General features: G+C 45.9%; 1 protein-coding gene across 2 annotated transcripts in view; it reads left to right on the plus strand.

The window, feature by feature from the left end:
• The window catches only part of ARHGAP10 (Rho GTPase activating protein 10), a 312,621-nt gene extending 289,420 nt beyond the window's left edge, over positions 1-23,201 (plus strand). For both annotated transcript variants that reach the window (XM_072724789.1, XM_026018180.2), the window contains 3 exons: positions 13,458-13,610; positions 14,890-14,981; positions 22,499-23,201. In XM_072724789.1, coding sequence (XP_072580890.1) covers positions 13,458-13,610; positions 14,890-14,981; positions 22,499-22,587 — 334 coding nt within the window. In that variant the 3' untranslated portion in view covers positions 22,588-23,201. The remainder of the gene's footprint in view (positions 1-13,457; positions 13,611-14,889; positions 14,982-22,498) is intronic.
• The last annotated feature ends 1,620 nt before the right edge of the window (positions 23,202-24,821 follow it).

Consider the following 24,821-nt stretch of genomic DNA (forward strand, 5'->3'; position numbering starts at 1 on the left):
CATTTATTTGGGGAATATAAATAATAGTGAAAGAGAATAGAAGGGAAGGGAGAAGAAATGGGTAGGAAATATCAGAAAGGGAGACAGAACATAAAGACTCCTAACTCTGGGAAACGAACTAGGGGTGGTGGAAGGGGAGGAGGGCCGGGGGTGGGGGTGAATAGGTGACGGGCACTGAGGGGGGCACTTGATGGGATGAGCACTGGGTGTTATTCTGTATGTTGGCAAATTGAACGCCAATAAAAAATAAATTTATTATTAAAAAATGGGAAATAAAATATGTATTTATAAAAATGCTTTTGTTTTGGAAATCTCATTTCTTTCTGTATGTCATTGAATGTCTGTTAAGCAACTGTGTTTTGTTTCTGGTCCATCTTAATCCTTATAAAGATTAATGACTCTTCCTCCAGGAATTTCACAGAATTAATCTTGCCATTTTCTCTTTATAACATTTTTCTTTGTTTCCTTAGCATTTGTAAATGTAGTTTTCATTGTGTGGTGTTTTTGTTTCTTTTTTTAACCCATGATCTCTGCACACAAGCTGTACGGTATTGAATATTGTAGGCTTTGCATAAAAACTGATTAAGATTTCTTTTAATGAAACCAAAATTGCTGTGGAGTCATTTAAACTCTACCTAGGGCTTTAAAAAAGTGATTACCCTAATCTAGGGTAGTGATTCTTCATTTCAAAAGTTACACTTGCCTTATTTCATGTCCTGAAACATGGGTGAATGTATGTGGATCACATAGGACCCCAGTGCTCTGCTGTACAGAAATGCCATGACCCAAGCCACTAGAAAGCAAATTTGCGGAAGAAACTATAGCAGCCGAGATTCTGATTCTGATATAGGCAGTGTGTAAATACAGCTGTAATCTCTGACAGGTAGAAAACAATACAGCAGAATTGGATTTCTTGGGTTTCTGCTGATGTTTATGACTTGTGAGTATTATTCATTGCAGTCAATCAATCTGGAGCTATTACTTTACCTGTACACTCAGTAAGGTGATGGGTGACTTCATTGCCAGTGGAGAATTGCTAGCTCAATCTCCTTGGAGGACATTACATCATAGGTCAAGGTATTTCAGACGTTCCAAAGTCATTTTTTTTTCAATAGTTTTCTCTAAACAGATTTCTTCAATTGTAAATGATGGAGGGTTCTTGACAAGTAATCCTTTTAGGTTCCCTGCCACAAAAGGAAATATCTTTTAAGAAATATCTGCCATTGCTATCTTCTTCCCCTGTAGATTTCAAGTGAAAAGAAACACCTCCTTTTCAGCCAGCACATTCCCACCTTCAAGATGGCAGCATCATGGAATAGCTCTTCATAGTTGGGAATGTTGGTATCCCAAGGTACAACTCACTCTGTGTTCTGGCAGCCCAGGAGGGCAGTCAGCCTTGTGTCCCATCTGATGAGAAGCTTGGCTTAATTTATCCTGAATATTGAGAAAATCCTAACCTGTATCTTTCCCAGTTGCTGCCCAGAGCTGCTTTTGTGGAATAGATTGCTGCCTATCCAGACTTGATGCTAATTGCTTGAAATCGTTAAACAGTAGACTCGCACTCTCATTTACAGCCTTGTGCTGCATATAATCCATAGATGTTGTGTACGCTCACTGGTAAACATGTGTATTCTCATCAATGAAAGAACTTGCTTCCTTTAAATTGTGTGAACAGTTTGAGGTTTCCCATAGACAACTACTTGGCGTTTTAAATTACTCGACTGTTGATTCCATGATTGCTTTTTAGGAAGTTGATGAAAACATTTTGCTGGGGGTTATCACAGTACCCTTTAAGTTTGATTTGTGGCTTCGTATACCACAACAAACCATGAGTGATTTGTGTGAAGTTCAGGAAATTAATCATCTTAAAAATTTTTAACAAATCTCTGTGAAATTTGGCACACACCTAGAAATTACAAGATAGCAGCCATAGGGAAGCTTTGTCTTCACCTCCTCCTTCATCTCATTTTCTTTACTTTTTGCCTCTTCACCACCACCCCTTCAGGGAGGGCTTCCTCAACCCTATCACTTCTTGATTTTACTGTTCCCATCTCTTCTTGAGCCATGGGCAATCAGTTCACCCTAGAAATTGGTATCTTATATCTCTTGTTATGATTGTTGTTTAAAAAGACAAGGGAATTTATCTTTTAAAAGTTCTTTTTTTCCCCCCACACCTGTTTTTTTGGCTAACTTGACTAAAACCAACACCTCATGCCTTTGTAGCAAGGGGAGGAAAGCTACATAAATTTAAAAAGAGATCCCATCATAGGGATTTTCAGCATCTTTAGTGGCTTGTGGGGAGATTGTATCCTAACAAGTGTAGCACTTTTCTCTGCTTACCTGTAGGCTGGCCATGGTTACAGAATGTGGTGGATTTCATGGATTGGGGTCTTTAGTTGAGTTAGTGCCTTCATATGGAAGGATGTCCTTTCTGGTGATGGCTTCTATGAAGAGTGAGTTGGAAGCCATTCCTTGCCCTCCATCCTCCCTACCAAGGTGAGCAGCAAAGTCCCCGGGTGGATTCAGAAAATTAAAGTCTAAGCCCAAGGGAAGGAAGAATAGGGCCAGTGACCAGGAAGAGCATGTTGCCTTGCTGTGAGCCCATAGCAGCCTTTTAAATCATGCTCAGAGGATGGCTCCTTTCTGGACCTTCTTTTGGGAGATTGGGGACTTATAAGGAATAGAAGCTTTTGCTTTACCAGTGGCTGGTTTATTGGGGGCCACCAGGCTGTGTTTTAGCTGCTTTATAAATGCTATTTCTTCTTAATCCTTACATGAACCCAGTGGGTAGCTATATCATGTAAGTAGTTATAGCTTCATTTTTAAAGATCAGGAAACCAAAGCACACAGAGGGTAGGAAAATTGCCCCAAACCTCAAGACTAATAAGGGACAGAGGTAGAGTTTGTCCCTGATCCGTCTGTTCCAGTGATCATGGGCCCTTAGAGGTACTGTACTTGGAAGGATTGACATTATCTAGCTGCATATGAGAACATTGTTTGAAGTGCACGTTTCCCTCAAATCTGAAACCCAGTGAGATAACAGTGGCTGTCAGCCACTCATTGCCCTAGTTCTGAAGAGGGAGCACTGCCCTTACCTTAGTTCACGTGGCTTGGGTTTATAATTATCTGTGTGGGTAAACACTTGAATCTGGTTGGTGTGTAGTCATCATCCAACACCTTTGGCTGAGATTTGAGGAGGAGGGCAACAACAGAGCCTCCCCAACAACACAGCTGAGAGACTTGGAAATTTGAAATTTTGCAACAGAGCAGCATACATAATTTTTTTAATGAGTAACATGATATCCAATCATCTCTCTGTAACTTTAGTAAAGTGCTTAAAGCTAATCATAGGGCCAACAGACTTGGCCATTGACCGTAAATGTCTACTCACATCCTTTTTGGGGGTACAGTTTTGAGTCCTGGCTGTTTCCTTGAATCTTTTCTCCAACTCCGTATAGAAATTAGCTGCCTAGCATCCTCACAGCCTTGCGTACATGTCCCATGTGTCTTGCTAGGGCATTTTTGGTATTTGTATTGTGTACTCAGATTTGCATGTGGCCTGATTCATATCTTCCTTTGTGCTGTAACTATAAGTTTTGAAATTTGAAGGTTTTATTTTCAGTTCAGAATGATTGTCCATGTAACTTTAAGCCCCATAATGAAAAGTTGACTTTCTAAAATAAAGACACAAGTCAGAATTTTGTTGTAGCTTTTCTACTGCTTAATTCAAAGAACCAATTACATCTTCTCATCTTTATTATGTTTCATTGGTTTTTGTTGTTGTAATTTATCATTTGCTATGGATGGAATGGTTGGCAGTGTCTTGATATCAAAACGATGGCAAGGACCTCCTGAGTTCTTTGTAAAGTGGGAGATAGTTTAGACTGGTAAAGCATTGATTTTAGAGTCAGACAGACTTGGCTTTGTATTCACATTCTGCTTCCTAAAACCTTGGAGACCTTATATAAATTATTTAAACAAACCAAGGCTTAGTAATATTATCTGTAAAAGGGAAATAACATCTGACCTCTGGATTGGGAGGTTTCAAGGTAACACATATGATTAAACCCAGTTGCTGCTCTCCTGGTTGGTCTAGGAGGACTCAGCTGGAGCTCCTCCTTGCCTGTCTGTGTAGGAACCTCCTTTGTAGAATCCTCTGAGAATTGGGCCTTTGGATATTGCATGACCAAGGCATTGGGTACCCACTGGGACCCAGCCACTCTCTAAATTGTTCTGAGCAGCATGGAGAGCTTACCTATTAGACCAGGTAACCCAAAAAATGAGCTTATTAGACCAGGTAACCCAAAAATGAGCTTGGTAAGTAACTGGAGGATTTTTCTTAGAGTAATATTTTGAGCTGTGCTTGGTAGCCCCTGTTTTATATATTCAGGCCTTACATCAGGTGGCAGCTGTTTTCCACATAAGAATTGAACTGGTAGAAACATTTCTTACAGTTATCCCACAGGACCTCAATGCTGAGACCTCCAGTGCCCCATAATTTTCTGAAATGAAGCTTTAGTTCCTTTTCTGTTCCACTAGCAAGCTAAAGTTCAACCCTCTTACCTGATTCCAGTGATCATCTGGAAGGAAGAAAAATGGGATTCACTCTTTGAGTGAAAGATGGGTCAGAGACATAATTCTAATATAATTCTTTTATAGCAAAACACAGGAAAATAATCACCCTTGGAGTGAATGAATCTTGTAAGCTGTAGGATGACTAGGCAGTGGCATCCTTTCTCCTTAAGGAAGGCATGCCCAGGAGCCTCAACATCTCCTAGTGGGAGGGGAGAACCAAGTGTTGTTCACTGTGGCTGGGCCCCACTTGGAAAGGCTTTTTGTCTTAACTGTGCTTGAGTGGTTTCCTATAGGGCTCTTTCTGGCCACACCCCTAGACCCCTACACCCCTCTTGCAAAAGACTTTTTCCAAGAGTGACTGAGTTACTGCTTTTATGTTCTGGCTTGATAGATTCTTGTCTCCCTTGTGCATGGGGTTGCTCCTGAGCAGCTGATGAGGAGTGCTTCTGCTGCAGACAGGCCCTAGGCATTTGCAGATGGGCTTCTGGCACATGGTGGGAGCCCCATGTCACAAACCCAGTGCAGATGTGGCGGGGTGGTGGTGGTGGTAGCAGGGACTTCTCAGACCCAGGGGAATTTGCCATCATTGTCATCTCCCCCAGCTCTCCACTCTGAAATGGATTCTCATCTGGTCCCTCTGATGCAGGGTTAGTACACTGTGGCCCACCTCTGCCTATTGTCATACATAAAGTTTTATTGAAACACGGCTACCCAGTCATTCACATTCTGCCTGTGACTGCTCTTATGCAGCACTGATGGCACAGTGGAGTGGCTCTGTGGCTTGCAGACACTGAAGTGTTTACTGTCTGGCCCTTTACAGACAAGGTTTGCTGGCCTCGGTCTAATCCATAAATAAAACAAATCTTTTTGGAAAAGGCAGCTTTCTTAAAACTCAGTTTCAATAAGGTTAGTTGCCTTAAGAGAGGCAATGTAGGTGATTTTGAAATGTAGCCTTTATAAATCTTTTCTTGTCATTGAACCAGGCAAAAGGCTTCCTTGGGGCTTTTGGGTGTCTCCAAGTGGTGTGATCCTAATTTCAAAAGGTCTTTAGTGTTTGAGTGAATAAAGAGTTTATATGCAGCTGTTTTTTTTTTTTTATAAAATTTTTATTTGAAATAGTTGAAGATTCACAGAAAAGCTACAAAGACACTACAAAGGGTTCCTCTAGACCCTTCATCCGGTTTTTCCCGCTATTAGCATCTTACACAGAACCATAGTAGTTTTGTTAAAAATAAGAAATTCACATTGGTACAATACTGTTAACTATAGACTTGATTTGGATTTTACTAGTTCTTCCACTCATGCCCTTTTCTTCCAGGATCCATTCCAGGATACCATCTGGCATTCAGCAACTTTTTTTTTTAAGGGTGACATCCACTTAATTTCTGGAGTTATTCTTCTTTGATATAGTTTATATATTGTCTTTGGGTAAAGAAAATGATTTGGGGGCTCCTGGGTGGCTCAGCAGTTGAGTGTCTGCTTTCAGCTCAGTTTGTGATCCCGGGGTCCTGGGATTAAGTCCCACATGGGCTCCCTGCAGGGAGCCTGTTTCTCCCTCTGCCTATGTCTCTGCCTCTCTCTGTGTGTGTCTCTCATGAATAAATAAATACAATCTTTAAAAAATATATTTCTTCGTGATGATGTAACCCTTGAAAAGAGGTGATTTCTGGCTCTAGAGCACATACTGCTCATAACTGGGGCTTTGTTTATCGAGTGTTGAGTGTGCCCCGTCACTGCGAGGTGCCTCACACCTGGCACCCCACTGACATCGTACAGCCACTTCACCTGTTCATGATTCCTGTCATTTTCCTTAAGGAAACTGAGGGAGTTTGATACTCACGCAGGTGTCAGTTGTGGATGACCCTCAGCCAAGGCTAACCGGCATGGTGCACCAGCCTCCAGCGGGCTCTCTGAAGTCATTCTCTTGCTCCTTACCCGGCCTCTAGCTAGTGAGAAGTGTCCTCTCTGTATAAAAAGGGCAAAAACAGGGAGGTTAGCTGGAGCTGGCTTTGGAGGTCACTCCTCAGAATGCGGAGCTTGTACTTCGTGCGGTCACAGTCCTTCAGTAGTAGCCCCCCGGCCCTCAGCACATGGCCCTGCCCCCTGGGTAGGTCCCACTGCCACCCCTCTCCATTCCCCTCCGCGTGTTCTGCTCCAGCCACCCAGAGGGACGTGAGGCTGTGAGCTCCCGCATGGCCTTCAGTAGATCCCAGCTTTCTGAGATGCCCTTGTCGTATGTCCTGTGAAATGGCAGCACAGCTGGCAGCCAGTGAATCGGCATCTGCGGGTTGTGTGTGGCCCAGTTGTGCCTAGCGGGAGCCAGGGTGTGGAGGCCTCATCTCCCAACCCTGGGTTGTGGCGACTCTCTTGTCACAGGCATTTGCCCTCTGCTGCTGCTGTCCTCCCCAGGATGTGCATTTGCAACCAACAGTGTGTTGGCTGTGGAATTCTCCCTCTCTGGCACTTAAGGAGTAACTGTGGCATTTATTTGAACAGAGATTTCCCATAATATACAGATCTACAATATTTCCTTCTGTCTTTATTAACATTTTCAAACACTTTTGCCCAGGACAGCTGTTCGAGACTTATGCTGTACGTTTCCCAGGCTGGAATGAAAGATCATTTCACTAATGTGTTAGCTTCTGCTTGGAGACCTTGCAAATGAGGTTTTAAAATCTTTCATTCCAACGCAAACTTCTGATGTGCTTCTGACATCATATAATCATAGTCAAATATCTTGGTAGTGGGGGGATTTAATCACTTCATATAAGCAGTCGTTTCTTTTCTTGGTATGTATCCTCCCTATGCTATGTCCTTTGAATTTTAAATTAAGCTCCTTGCTCCAAGAGCCCAGAATTGGGCACTTGGGTCGCCAGCACTGCCCAGAGCCTGACCCATCTATGTTATGCAAGAAATGTTCACTAGATGCAGAGGTTCTCTGGTGACTGGTGCAGCTGTTGTCGAATTTTAACAGTTAAGGCCCTAACTCCCCTCCCCCATCGCTGAAATGCTTGTGCTCTTCTGCTGCCAAAAAGTTTTTAATATGCATGGAGCGTAGAGTCTGGTATTGGAAAAGATTGGGTCACAGTTTGAATCAGAAGCAGCATATACTGCTGATTTGTTACATTTTATAAATATAAACTGTAAAATATATACATACACAGCTACTGTCACAGTTTTATGTGTCTGAGGGTTTATTCCTCCTCACCAGGAAAGCTACAGTCTTCCCTAAAATATAGACTCCAATGCAAGAGTGTGGATTTTTTTTATTATTATTATTATTTATAGAATCTCTCAGCACTTTCAAAAATGCACATTCTATTCCCTGCTTCTGTATTCCCAACCCTCCATCTGCCCCGCTGGAGCACAGGAGACTTCTCTGTTGCCGTAGGAATAGCCAGATAGACTTTCAGTGTAAGTATTTTCGAGAATGAGTTTCTGAGTTAACAGTATAAAATCTTTATGTGTTTTTAGTGAAACCCTCTTGTTGCCATTCATTCCTTTTCTTTGAGAAGGAAACATTCCTCCTCAGAGGAAGGCAGTGATACTGGCTCTTGTGCACTGAAAATGGAGAGGGGTCCATTCAAAAGAAGGTTCTTTCAGTTTAGTGTGTAAAACTGGGAAGATAGCAAACAAACAGATATTAGTACTTCTCTTTCATTTATTTCTGTTTTGGTAAATGTGGTTTCTGAGCTTTTCAGGAAGAGTGGACTTCTGCCTCCATTTTTGCAAACCACAAGTTGGCTTTCAGGAAATATGTGGCACTTAGGTACTTTGTTGTAATTGGTTGCAGCTCATCATTAAATAAAATTGGTGGTTTGTGATCATGCCAGTTCGACTCATCAAAAATTTGTAAAGGGGCAGCAGGAAGAAGGATATGATGTTTTTTTTTTTTAATACTTAAATTTGGGAAGTGGTAGGAGAGGACACTCAAAATATTTCATTATGTTTTAGCAGGTAGTAAGCTTCTTATTCTTAGATTACCCATCATTTATGGTTTCCAAAGACTTTTTTTTAAACTAGGATTCTCCTCTGAGAATCCTAAAAATAAAGAAAGAAAGAAAGAAAGAAAGAAAGAAAGAAAGAAAGAAAGAAAGAAGAAAGAAAGAAAAAAATGGCCTGAGTATTTTACCAAAGATGATCATGTCAAGAACTTTGAAGTCTGAAATCTTACTCTACTTACAAGCTACCAAATTTGTCTGTTGTAGTTTCATGGGTACTGGTAGAAGATGCGGGAGTCCTGGTCAAAAGACTCCTAATCATAGCAGTAGTAGTCAGAGTATCAGTTCCCTGACACCTGGTTCCTACACGGTAATGCCCCATGGACCAGATGATGCATGCATGTGAAGTGTTACAAGAGAGGAACCTGGAGTTTAGGAAACCCAGATCTTTTTTTTAAAAAAATTATATATGTATATATATATATACACACACACACACACACACACACATATATATGTGTTATATATATAATATATGATATATAAATAATATATATGATATATAAAATATATATGATATATAAAAATAAAAGATTTTATTTATTTATTCACGAGAGACACAGAGAGAGGCAGAGACGCAGGCAGAGGGAGAAGCAGGCTCCATGCAGGGAGCCCGACATGGTACTTGATCCGGGGACTCCAGGATCACACCCTGAGCCAAAGGAGGATGCTCAACCGCTGAGCCACCCAGGCATCCCAGGAAACCCAAATCTTGCATGATGGGCAGTAAAGCTTGCTTTTTTTTTCCAGGGGGAGACTCAGTCTCTATCTTCCCAAGGCTGTTTGCTTTACAGACATCCTTGGAAAGATAGTTTAGGACAAAGGCCTCTGCTCATTAGAAATGCGGAACCTGAGAAACCCATCACGAATTGTCTCCCACCACATAGATAGCTGCAACTATTGTAGATATATAGGCAAGATGTTAATTTTATGTACCTGGATGCCTTAGGACTTACTTCTCCCCCAGGGCTCAGGCTAAGAAAACCTGAGATCTTTGCTGGGGGCTGCCATTTCCAAAATTCTCAGTGTTTTGAATCAAAGAAGAGAGACTATTAGAAATAATATTTTCCTTTGCTATTTTTTTGGGGAAAATATAAGTAATATATTTGAAGCAGGAGCAGCCCAGGTGGCTCAGCGGTTTAGCACTGCCTTCAGTCTGGGGTATGATCCTGAAGACCCGGGATCGAGTCCCACATCGGGCTCTCTGCATGGAGCCTGCTCCTCCCTCTGCCTGTGTCTCTGCCTCTCTCTCTCTCTCTCTCTGTGTCCCTGATGAATAAGTAAATAAAATCTTAAAAAAAATTATATATATATATATATATATATATATATATATATATATATATATTTGAAGCAATAAATGCAGTGGACCCTCAAACACTCAGGTTTGAACTGCAGAGGTCCACTTAGCTGTGGATTTTATCTGTACAGTAGTGAAAGCGTGCTTTCTCTTCATTATGATTTTCTTAAAAACATCTTTTCTTTAGCTTACTTTATTGTTAAGGATACAGTATGTAAGAAGTAACCACTTTTTACATAATGTAAATGTAATATACAAAATATAGGTGAATTGACAGTTATAGATAAGGGTTCCAAAGATCAACAGTAGGAAATCAGCGAGGGCTAAATTTTTTGGGGGGGGAGTCAGAGTTGTATGTGGATTTTTTACTGCATGGGGGACAGTGCCCCTAATCTGTGCATTGTTCAAGGGTCGGCTGTGGTTAAAAAAATTTCTGATCTTCATTACAAAAACAAAACAAAACAAAAACAAAAACAAAGAACCCTGCCAAATTCTGTAAAAGGAGGTGGTTTATGTAAAGAAGCTCATGCTTACAATTTGTTGTCTTCAAAAAAAAAAAAAAAAATACGAGCAGTTTGCTTGTGGGAGACACCTATGAAACGTGTCATTACCTGACCTCTGTTGGTGGAGGTGAGAACTCATTTTGGGACTTTGTATTTCCTTAACTACTTCTTGCCTCACCCTCACTCCTTCCCAGTGGAGAAGCCTGTGAAAAGTTTCTAATATCCAACCAAGCAGCTGTTCTGTTTGTCCCCTAGACTTTGTTTTGCTACGAAGGTCTCTTCTTTCATAGGACTTTCGATTCTGCATGTGACTTCTGATGCCTCCTCTCCACAGAGACTGTTTCCAGACTTGTGTTTTGCTACCTCTTCTGAATATTCCACCTCACAAAGTTTGTGCCTGTGTGGGATTCTGAAACCAAGGAGAAGTAACTGGCTCAGGCTTCTGAGATACTGTGGGGAAAACTCAGGAAACTGAATAGAGAAATTGACATCTCAGGGGAAAGTCTGAATGGTTATTTTGGTGAACTGGTGAGTGTTGGATCACACAGCACATCTATCTATTGAAGGACATCAAAAAGGTCACAGAAAACAAACGAAAATGGCTAATGTTGAAACTTGATCCTGAACAAGGATTGCTGATTCTGAGTCTGTGTTTTGGGACAGGATGGAGAAGGCCAAGCTAAAGGATAGGCCTATACCTATAGCACCTATTATTCCAACAATTCTTTCACTTTCTGAAAGGAGTGTTTTTCTTTTACAAAAAAAGCAAACCACTTAAAAAGATGTGAGGATTAAGTAGATAATAGCTATAAAATTTATGGTCTTTATTTTTAAAGAGCCTTATAAACATAGTCACATTGTTACTTTATCTTCATCCTGTAGCTGTCCTCCCTCTCTGCAGATGGATGGCCATCATTTAATCACTAGGCTATTTATGACCTGAAAGAGTTGAGGGGGGTGTGGTAAAACATCTCATCTGCCACCACCGCCACCCTCTAAACACCTTGAATAATTGCTGGGAGATGAAATTGCAATTGTTTGACTAAGTGCAGTCTTAAATTCTCTGTCAGAGCTTCACTCACCCCTTCCTCTCCCGTCCTGATTAGACACCACGGTAAGGTTCATTTTCTGATAAGGCATTGAGTGACTTTTGCTGCTGGAAATACAGATCATTTAAGATTTATAGGTTTCTTTGCTTGGTGTGAAATAGGTTTTACGACTTCCAAATGAATTGGCTGGATAGAGAGATTGTAAATAAATTGTTCAAAAATAATGTTTTTTAAATGTGAGCCCCTCTCTCCTTTTCTGGTCAAAGGATAGGAAACCTTCTAGTGTACTAAATATCTGTTAAGTCAGTAATGCAGTATTTCATGTATTCTATTAGTAAAAACCAATTTTCACTGTAGAATGGTTGTTCAGAAGCTCGTGCAAGACTTCACATGCCTTAGCACTGTGCCTGGCTCTGTGAGGTCTACAGAAAGAGTTCAAGACCTGATTATACCCTAAAGGCAAGAGGAATATCTAAAACCATCAGAGAACAATTCCTGCCAACCTGCCCTCTGTTTCTTACTGGGATGGGCCTTCAGAGATCTGTGACTTAGACCAAAGGAGGAGCATTTGGGGAGGCAGGCCTGGAGCTGAGCCGAGGCAGGGAAGATTGGGGTGGGCAGAGGGGTTGGGGAGCCTGAGAGGTGAGGAGAGACCTGAGGCAGAGGGCAGGACCGTCAGGGAAACAGGCCCTGGTGGCGCAGGTCGGCGGGGAGCACACTCATTCTTGGGGAGGCACATGGGGCAGACTGGGTCTCAGGTGACTGGTGGAGCCAGCTGAGTCGGAGGAATTGGACTGGGGGCTGAGCCAGGAGACCAGAGTGGTGACACAGGCATAAGCAACATGATGAGAAGGTAGAGGAGGGAACAGCATGGGAGCTATTGGAAGTAAAAATGGACAGAATTTGATGTTTGTTCTGCTACAGAAGAAAGAACCAAAAGTAATGCTCAGGAATGTGGAAAGATAACAAAGCTGCTCATGGAAACTGGTTTTAGCTGAAGAGGGTGAATTTGAGGCAAAGAGCATCTGGGCATCGCAGGCGTTGAATGTATGTGTGTTGAAAATGTAATTGAAACGGACAACTTTCATCACTGTGCTTTTAAAGTAAGAATCATATACTGTAGTCACAAGCCTCCAGTTTTGAGATAATTGACGAATAATTTAGTTCAGATCAACATATATTTATTGCATGTTTTTTCATGTTTAGAGGCTCCTCTGTGAGTCTGTTCACTGAACTTTCTATGCTACGTTTTTTTTTTTTTAATCTGCAAATATTAGGGAGTGGTAAGGTCACCAAAGATATTTGCTGTTCATGGGTTTCTTTTGTTTGTTTGTTTTAAAGATTTTATTTATTTACTCATGAGAGATACAGAGAGAAGGGCAGAGACACAGGCAGAAAGAGAAGCGGGCTCCAAGCAGGGAGCCCGATGTGGGACTCTATCCTAGGATCACCAGGATCACGACCTGAGCCAAAGGAAGATGTTCAACCACTGAGCCACCCAGGTGCCCCTGTTCATGGGTTTCTCTCCTAAATGCTGTGTTTAGTTTGCTCTAGAGGAATCTTGATTGGTAACTACATTTTTTTTTTCTGAGTTGCCCCAGGTATATGTCCAGATGAAAGGGCTTTAAACATTAAAAGGCCATGTGTTGAGTGTTTGGAGCTATCGAGCATGAGTTTGACTGTAGATCTGACACTTTCCTTATAAGCAGAAAACACGAACATCTCAAAAGTCCAAGCAGCTGGTCATGGCAGTTGGCTTCTGGTGTCCTAATTAGTGAACTGATGTGGTGCTAGTTTGGACAAGACTTGATCTTCTCCACAAATCTGGAGAACTACAAGGCATCTCTCCTTTGGATTGTGGCTCTTGGGGTTACAGACCAGGGAGGATGCAGCGGGAACTTGGTCTTTCTCTCGTCATCGGGAGAGATAAGGAAGCTGTCGTCTTAGCCACTTAAGAATGGGGTGTCATGCATTTGGTGTCCTGTGGCCTTTAGACTATTAATCCTGTCCTTCAAACTTCCACCCGCAGCCCCTGCCAGACGCGATCACCCATGGTCCAGTGGCTTAACATGCAGTCCCCAGCCAGCCCGAGCTGCAGCCCAGCTGTTACACCACCTTCACCCAAGCCACCGCCTTCTCCTCTCTCTCTATCTGCCACCGTAGTGGACAAGCCAACAGAAAGGTACGGGGGTGTGGAAAATGATGTCGAAGCTAGGGATTGCTCAACCTGAGGAGCGTTTCCACCCTTGTCTTGGTCTGTGGCTTAGCTCAAGAGCAAGTGCATTCTCAGGAGGAATTTGCCTTAGGTGAGAGCTGCTTGAACCTACCACCCTACTGTGTCTTTTTGGTGCCTGTTGTGCATTTATGAAACTACTATCGAAAGAACTTCTTACACATGAATATACAGTGCATGCTTTTTTATTTTTTTGAAAAGATTTTATTTATTCATGAGAGACAGAGAAAGGCAGAGGGAGGAGCAGGCTCCCTGCAGGAAGCCCGATGCAGGACTCGATCCCAGGACTTAGGGATCATGACCTGAGCCAAAGGCTAACACTCAACCCCTGAGCCTCCCAACTGGCCCACGTGTTTTTTTTTTTTTTTGGTTTTTGTTTTTATTTTTTTTTAAAGGAAAGTGAACTGGAATTAACACGGGCATTTAATGAGCCCGTTGTTCAGAAGCTGGAGGTGCTGGCTAGCACAGCCTTGGTCCTGGGCAGTGGGCTGGAGTTCCTGTGGTCACTGGCTTCCCCCCTCCAGTGAGGTGGGACCCTTCCTTCTGCTTCCGTCTGTCTGTCTGGCTGACAGCGTGGTTTCCATCATCCCCCAGCACACTCGTTCCCTAGAAGAAGGCAGAGGGCGCTTTGACAAGTGGTGAGAAGCTGAGCCTGAAATGCCTTTTGGAGGCAGGAGTGAGGGGATCAACTAGAGAAGACCCAACTCAGGGCACCAGACTCCTTCCAGAGAGGTGTGGGGAGCGGCTGGCAGTGGGGACAGGTGGATGTCCGCCCGAGTCACTGTGTGCGCCCCTGCCCTCACCGCCGTGCCTTCCGTCTCATGACACTGGCGCTTTTCCTAGCAGATGAACACAGCACTTAGGAGTAAACATACCCTGTGGCTCCGATAAAGCTGAGCGATAGGAAAGGCATCCCACCAGGCAGAGAGGACAATTAGGTGATGAGGTTCAGTGGAAGCTCCCCCGAGAAGCTCCCTGAAGAAAGATTTAAATTTGAAACCCATCGTTTACTTGAGAATCAAGTACTGTAGATGTGCCTGATGTTCACTCCTCTGCTACTTGGCGTGTGTGTTTTTTGTTTTTTTTGTTTTTGTTTTTGTTTTGAAAGAGTTGTCCCACTGGTGATCTACAAATGAGATTTGGGAGGGGATCAGGGTCAGGGGGAGGTGAGGCCCCCCCCTCTCCATTTCTCATGTTTTAATCTGTGTCTTTCACGTTCCCTTCTCAGCATTGTCAATCGGAAGGCTCGAGCAGTGTATCCATGTGAAGCAGAACACAGCTCAGAATTATCTTTTGAAATAGGAGCGATTTTTGAGGATGGTAAGTGTTAGTGGGAGCTTTGTGGTAGCATATATTCTGTCCCCCTCTGGACGTCTACAGTCAGCAGTCTCTGGTTGTGGGGTTGTCAGGAGCACACGTCCGTCCCTTAACACTTTGGACAGGAGAGAGTGGCCTTGTTGGCTGTCAGGCACTAAACACCAGGGGGCTATGGAATTCCACCTCTGCTTTCAAAGTGATTATTCTCCAAACCTATTAACTCTTATGAATCTTCGTTCAGGACGTCTCTCTGCTGACGTAAAGAGAAGCTAGTGCCACTTGGAATTAAGAAATACTTCTGATTTGCATCCTTTGTTTTTCTCTCCCCGAGTCCCCAGCCAAGCCTCCTAAATGTGTCAGGTTTGCCAAATCTGAGTTACAGAAGAGTACTCTTGTCAAGGAATTTTGCTTTCTAGTTCCCTTACCATGCCTAGGCTTTACATGATTTTTGCTTATCTGAATAGTGTGTGAATCTCTAGACCTGGGCATTGACTTTGCATATTGAAACAAGGGTGTGGATTTTATCTGAGTCTTTAATATTCACACACAGGCATCTAGGAACTCTGCTTGGCTTAATATTTCGCAGATTTTTCCTATGGTTCATTGCTTGTCTCTTTTCCCCCTCTCCTGATTTCTTCCTTAACAGTCTTGCTCATTATGAAATTCACTGGTTGCTATGGAAATGGTGATGCATGTGGGTGGAGCTGCCCAAAAGAGTTCTGGGAAGGCCCTGAGGATCTTAGATGCCTGGAATGGAATGGTCGGTTAGCCCAGAATGTTTGGAAAAATGGAGTATGTCAACACAACACCTAGTGGTATATTGTCAGTAATGCAGTGCTTGTTGTGTTTGTTTTTTAGAAAGTAAGTTGCCTGTTTATTTTTTTATCTATTTATTTGGAGGGGAGGGGTAGAGAGAGAAGGATAATCTTAAGCAGGCTCGATGCCCAGTGCAGAGCCTGAGGTGGGGCTTGATCTCACAACCCTGAGATCATGACCTGAGCCCAAAATCAAGAACTAAATTAAGCATCAGACACTTAACTGATTGAGCCACCTGGATGCCCTGCAATTTGCATCATTTAGAATAGATTTATATATGTGTGTGATATGTACTGTCGAGAGCCAGGGGCTCCTCAGTGTCGGAAAACAAACAACACTCCCACCAAAACCCCCACATCTGAGAAAATTGTACTTTATGGAGAAATTTTGTTCTTGGAGTAGAGGCAAGATCATTCCTTGTCACCATAACATACATACATGTGATTTTTGCCAGGTGAGCATGGAAATTGCTGCCCTACTCCAGGGCTGTCACATACTGGCACACCACATGGCATGAGGGAACGCTGAGACAGAAGTGTTGAAACCCACTCATTTGAGAAATGATGGTGAATTTTTGTATCATGTGATTAGATCTGATTGGGAGCTTCTGAAATCCCTTAGGCTGTGTTGTTTGTGAAATATTTACCTTGGTGGAAGGCTTCTCTATTAGAATGCCTTTGGCTGCAAGTAACAGAGACTGATACAGCTGGCTATCAATCATGAAAATGGATTAGCTCTTGCAATGATTAAGTCTGGAAGGGTTGGTTAATTCACATTCTCAGAGATAGTAGTAGATCCATCCCTGCTGAACTGTTCACAGCGGGCACAGTGGAATGCATTCAGAACCTCCAACCTGAGACTCGCTGTGTCTTAGGGCTAGGTCTTAAAGAGTACAGAAAATCAAAGACCCTTAAATAGGATTTATTCTTTTTCCTTCGCACCTTCATGTCTGTGCACAATTGATCTCTTAGCAGAAAATTTCATTAAAACTGTGCTTGCTGAGGAACCATCTAGTGAAGCTCTTCCTTGAATGGTTTAGGGTCTTGCCCGCTGAAGACTGACACAGAGTAGGACACACAGGTGGCTCGTCCGGCCTCCGCTTGTGCGAAGCCAGGCAGAGCTCCAGGTGGCCACCGTTACAGCACAGCCCTCAGGAATGTGACCAGGACCACATCCTTTTTGCACACCAGCAATATTTTGGCCTCTAAAGCATCCAGGACCTTTTTCCTGTGTTCACTTGTCCACTGGAGTCTTAGCAGCTATCATAAATGCTCTTGCAATATAATCCCCTTTTGTACCTCATATGGGCAGCAAAGGAAATTGGTTTATGGCATTCAGTGGCCTTTGGTAAAGACAAAATCCAGGTCAAAGAGGCCCCTGGGTCGCATCGTCAGTAATTACACGTGGTTTGTAATATATACAACAGCGAGAAACCCTAAACAGACTTTGGAAGAGATAGGGATCTTTAGTAATGAAGTAGCTTGATAACTGTTCCTTGCTCTTTAGCTCTTACTTTGTGGACCTGGACTGAAGTTATGAGTTTACATTCCAGGCTGAAGATTGATCTGCATCGTAGACACATGACTGCTTAGCCATCGTTCATGGGAAATGCCTCCCATAGCTCCCAGGGAGGGCAAAGTATATAAAGTCTCAGGGCGGCCTATATTCTTGTGACTGCCATATGGACCTTACCTTCTCTCTGGGCCTGGAGAATTCCAGAAACACATTTGTCTGGTGACCAGTCAGTCCTGATCTCTTACCAGATGGGCGGCTCTTCAGCTGGCAGACTTCCGGTCCAAGTGGAGAGTGTAGAGACACTAATCCTTGCAACAGTTTAGCATTATCTTGGTAGGTTGGATGTGTACAGACCCCACAACCCAACAGTTGTACTCCTGGGTATATTCCTGACCTTTGGGAATCCTGACATTGATGAATTAAAAAGAAAATTGAGTGCCAGAAGACTATATAACATGGTTCTGGCTAAGCTCTGAAAGAAGCAAACTAGCATATTATTTGGAGATGTGTACATGTGCGATGAAACTGTGTTTTAACCACAGCTGGAGTAAGAGAATGAGAAATACAACATTCAAGCCTTGGGGTCGGGGTAGGGATCTAGGGGAGGGGCTGGTAGAGGAACAAACCCACGACAAGGCCTCTGTATCAGTCCCACATTGCATGGGTTGTTGGTGTTCACTGTGTTACGATGATGCTTCAGTGACTTAAATATTTGTCATATATATTGTTTTTATTATGCTAAAAAAAAAATAACAAACTGCCACACCAGAATTGAGTCCATATTCTGTTCTGGAGAAAGTTTCTTGCAAATGATCCTTGTCACCAGCTCCAGTGTCCCTGTTGTTATGGGATGGTAAATGAGGACATGGAACAGCCACAGTGAGATTTCACCTCAGACCCATTAGGATGACTGTTATCAAAAACACATAACATAACAAGCATTGGCAAGGATATGGAGAAACCAGAACCCTTGTGCGTTGCTGGTAGGAATGTAAGATGGTGCATGTAGTAGCTGCTAGAAAACAGTATGGAAGTTCCTTTAAAAAAATGAATCATAATTACCATCCAGTCCAACAATTCCACTTTTGGTTATATACACACAAGAATTGAAAGCAGGGCCTCAAACAGTTGTTTGTACACTCATGTCCACAGCTGCATTTTCACAGTAGCCCGAAGGGGGAAATACCCAAATGTTCCTTCACGGATGAGTGGATAAACATATCATGGAATATTTAGCCATAAAACGAATGAAATTCTGAGACATGCTCCAACTTGGGTGAACCTTGAAGATAGTATGTTAAGGGAAATGAGCCGATCACAAAAGGACAAACTGTCTATAATTCCACTAATATGCAGTATCTATAATAGGCAAATTCATAGGGACAGTGGCATCGAGGTTTCCAGGAGCCCAGGAAGGGTGATGGGGAGTTAGTATTTAACGGACACAGAGCTTCAGTTTGGGAAGGTGGAAAAGTTCTGGGAATGGAAAAGTGCTGGTGTTTATACAACATTGTGACTGTTCTTAATACCACTGAATCGCATACTTCAAAATTATTACAATGGTAAATTTTAGGTTATAACAATGAAAAAAATATGCTAGGGAGCAGCATCAGTATAATTGTCATCACATACTGATAGGGTTCTTAAGGATGTGTGCCTCGCCCAGGGCCATGGAGCTCATAAATAGCAGGATGGGGTGTGCAACTTAGGCCCTTTCAAGGCAACTGGCACATGGTTAGTGTCCCCCAGTGCTCGGTGACTGTCATGATGTCTATCTCTGGGTCATGGGAGTCTTTAAGGAGCAGTTGCCTCTCCACAGCCTCTTGGGTGAATAGCGGAGCTATTGACCTGTCCCCACAATGGGAGATTATGGCTGGTGGCAGCCCAATGTCAGGGAATTTGGAGGAACTATCTTTAGTCCACGTCCCCCATTCCATGCCCATGCCCATGCCCATGCCCACTTTCTTTGGGAGCGTCTGAGGAAGTTATTTACTGTGCTAGCTGGGGTCCCTGGCCTCATTCCCGTTGTCTTTGTTCAGGCTACTGTAACAGACACCATAGACTCGGTGGCTTAAGCAGCAAAAATTTATTTCCCAAGTTTTGGAGGCTGGGGATGCCAAGAGGGCATCCACAGGGTCAGGTCCTGGTGGGAGCTCTCTCCCTGGTTTCCTCACATGGTGGGAGGAGTGGTAAGGGGGTTGGCAGGAGAGGAAGTAATCACTCTCCAGTCCTTTCTCACAAAGATGCTAATCCTATCATGGGACCCCACCCTCATGACCTTATCTAACTTTCATTACCTCCCAAAGGCCCCACCTCCTACTACCATCCCCCTGGGAGTCAGGGTTTCAATGTATAGTTTGTGGGAGGACACAAATGTGCAGTTCATAACACCTGCCTTGCTGCATGCCCTGGCCTTCTCCCAGCATGAGGCTGGCCAGGGTCCATGGCTGAAGGAGGGCAAGGCTCTGGGCTGAGACTGACAGGCAGGGTAGAGTCCACAGGGATGGAGACCCGTACACAGTGGCTTCCCTGCATCAGACAGGGTGTGGACATGGTATGTGCCTGGCATCACACTTGATGTAAATGGTCTTATTTTAATCTTTCCAGCAACTTCAGGTGAGTTATTGCTTCCTCTCTTTTAGAAATGAGGAGCATGGAGGTCAGGGGAGATGAAGTCAATCATCCAGGGTCACCCAGTCATTAGGGAGTCAGAGTTCCAGCCAGGACCTCATTTCTCTTATACTCACTGCCTCTTGGAGTCCAAGTCTTCTCCCAAATGAGGCTCCTATTTCTGAAACTGCCGGTAGTTGGGTTCTCCAGAGACACAGAACACATAGAGCATGAGTGTGTCTGTGAATGTGTGAATCGCTTTCAATAGATAGGTGTTGACTCCTGTAGTTGTGGAGAGGGTAGGCCAGAAGGCTGAGAACCAGGAGATGGTTGCAGTCTGTGTCCAAAGTCTGAGGGTGGGGTCCTCTCTTCTTGGAGGGAGGCCAGTCTTTGTTCCAGTAAGGCCTTCAGCTTATTAGGTGAAGCCCACTTGTATTATTTTAGGTGATCTGCTTTACTCACAGTCTACCGATTTCCCTGTTCATCACATCTAAACTTCTAGAATAACATGTAGGTACCCTGGCCTCTCCAAGTTGATAGGTGAAACCATCACACTGACATTGCAGGAAGTGGTTTGATCAACCAAGTATAGCAAGGAGCCCAGGATGGGTATTTTGGGATTTGATGTTCCCAGGAGAGGCTAGGTCTTCCTTCAAAGAGATGGTGAGACCCTCACAGGCCTCATCTGTAACCTCTGAGTCACCCTCCTCATGACTGGAGAAGCAAGAACTTCTGCATCCCATTCCCAGGCCATGGCCACGTGCAAGCTCTTGGGTACTGCAGGGTCTTCTCAGTCTCCTAAGTTGGTGCCATTTCTCTCCTGCCCTCTGGGGAGATGAGGGCTGCAGAGGAAGCTGATGAGGTGTGGCTAAGCCGCCCAGTCTGTGGTGGGATTGGTGTGGGATTCCCGACCTAGCCTGGTTTCCCACATTCAGGCCTCCTTCACCCCCAGCTTTATGGGAAATTGCCTTTCTCTCCTGTTCAGCCTGAGTCTATTAATTCCTCCTCTGGGTGAGATTGGGCGTTTGCGGTGTATAGGAGAAGAAACGATGAGCACACCCAAGGCGTTCTTCCATAAACGATTTTCCAGACTCCTTGGAGCAGTCCTACAGGCTAAGTGCTGCTAAGCCCCGTCTTGCAGGTGAGGGGGCTGAGGGGTGCCTGAGGATTGAGTAGTTGCCCGGGTGCACCTGGCTGGCACCGGCAGCTGCGGGTCTCCCCTGCAGGCTCTGTCCTGAGCCCGCAGCCCTTTCCACTGAGCGCCCCCCCCACGTTGCACGACCCCTGAGGGCCTTTCCCATGGAGCTTAGTCCCCTCCCCTGACAGAGACTGTTCTGGGGGTATCGCCAGCTGGTGGGGGGGGGTTGGAATAAGTGAGAGCCATTTTTTTTTTTTTTTAAGATTTTATGTATTTATTCCTGAGAGACACAGGGAGAGAGGCAGAGGCACAGGCAGAGGGAGAAGTAGGCTCCCTGCGGGGGGCTCGACGCGGGACTCGATCCCGGGGCCCCGGGATCCCGCCCTGGGCTGAGGGCAGCCGCTCAGCCGCTGAGCCCCCCGGGCGTCCCGAGTGAGAACCTTTAAAATCTGTGCCCTGAGGAACAGCTTCAGGCTGGAAATCCGTGAGGGAGCCAGGGGGGTGGCTGGCTGCCGGCCCGGAAAGCCCGTACCCAGTTCATTGGTTGTTGGTTCTTTAAACAAACCCTCGGCCCGGGCAGGGAGCAGGGGATGCCGTCGGCGCCGTCAGGGAGTCGCAGGCGGGGAGCGAGGCCAGTGTGTCCGGGCGCTGCCGGCCTGGAGCGCGCCAGCTGGGGGGGTGGGGGGGGCTTGCGGCCTGCCGGGCTGCGCTGGCCACTGCGGGGCAGGGCAGACGGCGCCGGGCCCGGAGGGGGCGTTAGATGCTCTGTATTGGACTCCCAAGCCCTGGTGACAAGAGCTTGGACCCTGTGCACGTGCTGACCAACCAGCAGTCACTCTCTCAGGCATCTGGCCGGGTACTTGTGCCCAGGGGTGTGCGGCCTAGGCCCTGCCCTCAGGAGCACCCATCCTGTGGTAGACAGGAGCCCATATGCCGCCCGCGAGGCCTGAGAATGCTGAGAATTCATGGTCGAGGGAGCCTCCCCCGAGGACAGGGCATTTAGAGGCCCTGGAGGGGAGGGGTCACCCGGTGAAGGGTTTGGGGAGGCTCTGGAGGGGAGCCTGAGGGGAGCCGGGGGGCCTGGGCAGGACGGGGTGCCTGGCACCAGACAGCGGAAGCCTGGGTCTGTTCCTGTACCTCGCAGCCTTTAAGCAGGGGAAAGTGATCAGCTCCATGTTCTAGAGAGTTCAGTGAGCTCCTTTGTGCACAGCAGATTGGAAGGAACAGACTGGAAGCCGGGGGTCCGGTTAGGAGGCTGCTCAGGGCCGCAGTGGCCGACGAGCAGATCCTGTAAAGAACCCAGATCTGCAACCTCACATCCCAGATGGGGGCCCCCTTGGCTCCTGGTTGAGCTTTCCACACACTCGGCCATGCAGTGAATTCCGCAGGAAGCAAGAACTTGGGGGCGTTCGGGTAGAAAGTGATTCCTCTTTCTTTTCAGTGCAAACCTCGAGGGAACCTGGCTGGCTGGAAGGGACCCTGAATGGCAAGAGGGGGCTGATTCCACAGAACTACGTCAAGCTGCTGTAGTGCCTGGCCGGGGAGGCCCCACGTAGACCTTGGCATCTGGGAACCTGCCTTCGTCCTCCAGGGCGGAACCCACAGCCGCCGGACGTGGGAACTGCAGATCACGGCTTGGCACTCCAGGGGCAGGCGGGGGGACAGGACGGACCCCACAGAGCTGCCTAGGTCTGTGGAGCAGGAGGGGAGTAGCAGGATTAACGGGACGGACCTTTCATTTGTCAGGCCTCTGGACTGTGAGTTAATAATGCAGTCAGGCCTCCCCGCTGGTGATCACTCCTCCAGGCGCCTCCCTGCACACCTGCTGCTGAGATTTTAAAGGGAACTGTCCTCACTCGTGGTGGTGTCCACAGGATGTGCTCTTGGCCTCGGTTGATGTGTGGAGAGGGCTGCTGCTGGCGGGGCGGGGGGGCAGGGGTCCGTCCAAACCCAGAGAGAGGGCAGCACAGAGATGCTCCTTCCTAGATGGCCACCCCGGGACCCACATTCACTCCACTTAGAGCACACTGGCGTATTTATAACAGGCTTCTCGTTGGTGCTTCTCACCTGTGTGCTGTTTCCCAAACACCACCTTTTGGCCCCAAGTTCTCTGTAAATGAAATAAAATGTAATTTACTATGTGATTTGTGTGTCATAATGTGGGGAAGCGATCGTGGAATTCGTTCCCTTTGTGATGTTTCATGATTTGGCACCCAGGGCATAGAAATTCATCTTCCTCTGAGGTTGGTGCACGCTCCCAGGTAGGATTTATTAACAAGCAGCCTTGCTTATTCACAGCATGGCATGTTCCTGGGGACAGCAGCCTTCTCTGATGTGTGACATCCTGGAGGGCCACCCCGAGCCACCTGAACAGGCTGTCCCGGTGGTCTCTGTGACTCCTGAGGGGGCTGGGGCTGGGGTGGTGCCCCCGAGCAGTGTGTGCATGAGCTACATCAGCGCTGCGGGGCCCCACTCCCTCCCCTGACTAACTTCACTGGACTACTCTGTCCCCACCCCACCCCCATATTCCCTCTGTTTTCCAGGAGGAGCCTCATCTGTGACCCTGCACATCACGGCACCCTAGCTCTGGGCCGTCCCCACTGTGATGCTTCCTCATTCTGAGGGCACAGACTAAACCAACCTCTCCTTTGTCCCCTGAGCTGAAGTCCTTGAAGTATGGAGCTCGTTTTTAGGAGCCTCATGATCCTGAAGCCAGCCCCACACAGGGCCTGCTCCGGAGGCCTGGCGTGTCTCCTTCCCCACGGGATGGAGGCTCCTCAGGCCTGTCAGACTTTGCTCCTAAGAATTTGTCATAGGAAAGATGTGTCTGCTGCCTCTTCCCCAGATGAGTTGGTTCAAGAGCTTGCTGGTTATCAAGTTTGAAGTCACCTATGTGGACCATGTAGGGTGTCAAGTTTGGGGTGGTGGGTATACGGGGGAATGGGCCTATTGGAAAGGATCCTTGTTTTACTGACAAATACAGCCTGAGTGCAAATCCTGCCCTGTGGGCCCAGCAGAGAGACCGGGACTGCGGGCGGCCCGGCGGCCTGTGTTCTGAGTTACCACTTCTGCTCATGCCCACTGCTTAGGGACGTGGAAGGGGAACTTGGTTTATGAGAGTAACTGATGTTTCCCACTTTAAGCCCTCTGCGGGGAAAATGCAGATGTATGGGCCCTTCGGGTGGGCTCACGATAGCCCGGGGAGTGATCTCCTGGCAGTCTTCGTAATTGGTGGATGCCCATGGGGCGTTTCAAGGAAGCCCTGCTGCACCAAGACCTGACTGACTTGCTTATGGAAGCCTGCCATCGTCCACAGTGAGGTGCGCCCTACCTGCTGGTCCCCGCCAAAGTGCTGAAACTCCCGAAGCGGGTTTACCGCCACTTACTCCGTCAAGGAAATTGCTCCTGTGTCCACCTGTGTGATTAGGGCTAAATTAAATTGACTCAGTGATGCCGTTTCTGCCTCCTAAAAAGAAAATGATAGCCAGAGGTTTGGACTGAAATGATGTAATACAAGTGGCATGCCCAGAATGTAGTATAGGGTTAGATAATGCGGCCTGCTGTTCCCTGGATTCTTACCACTAAGAGAGCCACTGGCACCTTCGTCGTCAGGGTCATTTGTGTTCTGTAGGACAGGACGACGATGTGGTGGGCACGAAGCCTCAGAACACGTGGGGCGCAAGGACTCCAACAGCCTCCGGCCCAGCAGGCTGCTCCTGTGGCTGGCTGGGGAGGAGTGCCAGAGGGGACCCGGGGGTGTTTGC

Source organism: Vulpes vulpes, chromosome 10, assembly GCF_048418805.1.
Source record: "Vulpes vulpes isolate BD-2025 chromosome 10, VulVul3, whole genome shotgun sequence".
In the NCBI taxonomy this organism is placed as follows: domain Eukaryota; kingdom Metazoa; phylum Chordata; class Mammalia; order Carnivora; family Canidae; genus Vulpes; species Vulpes vulpes.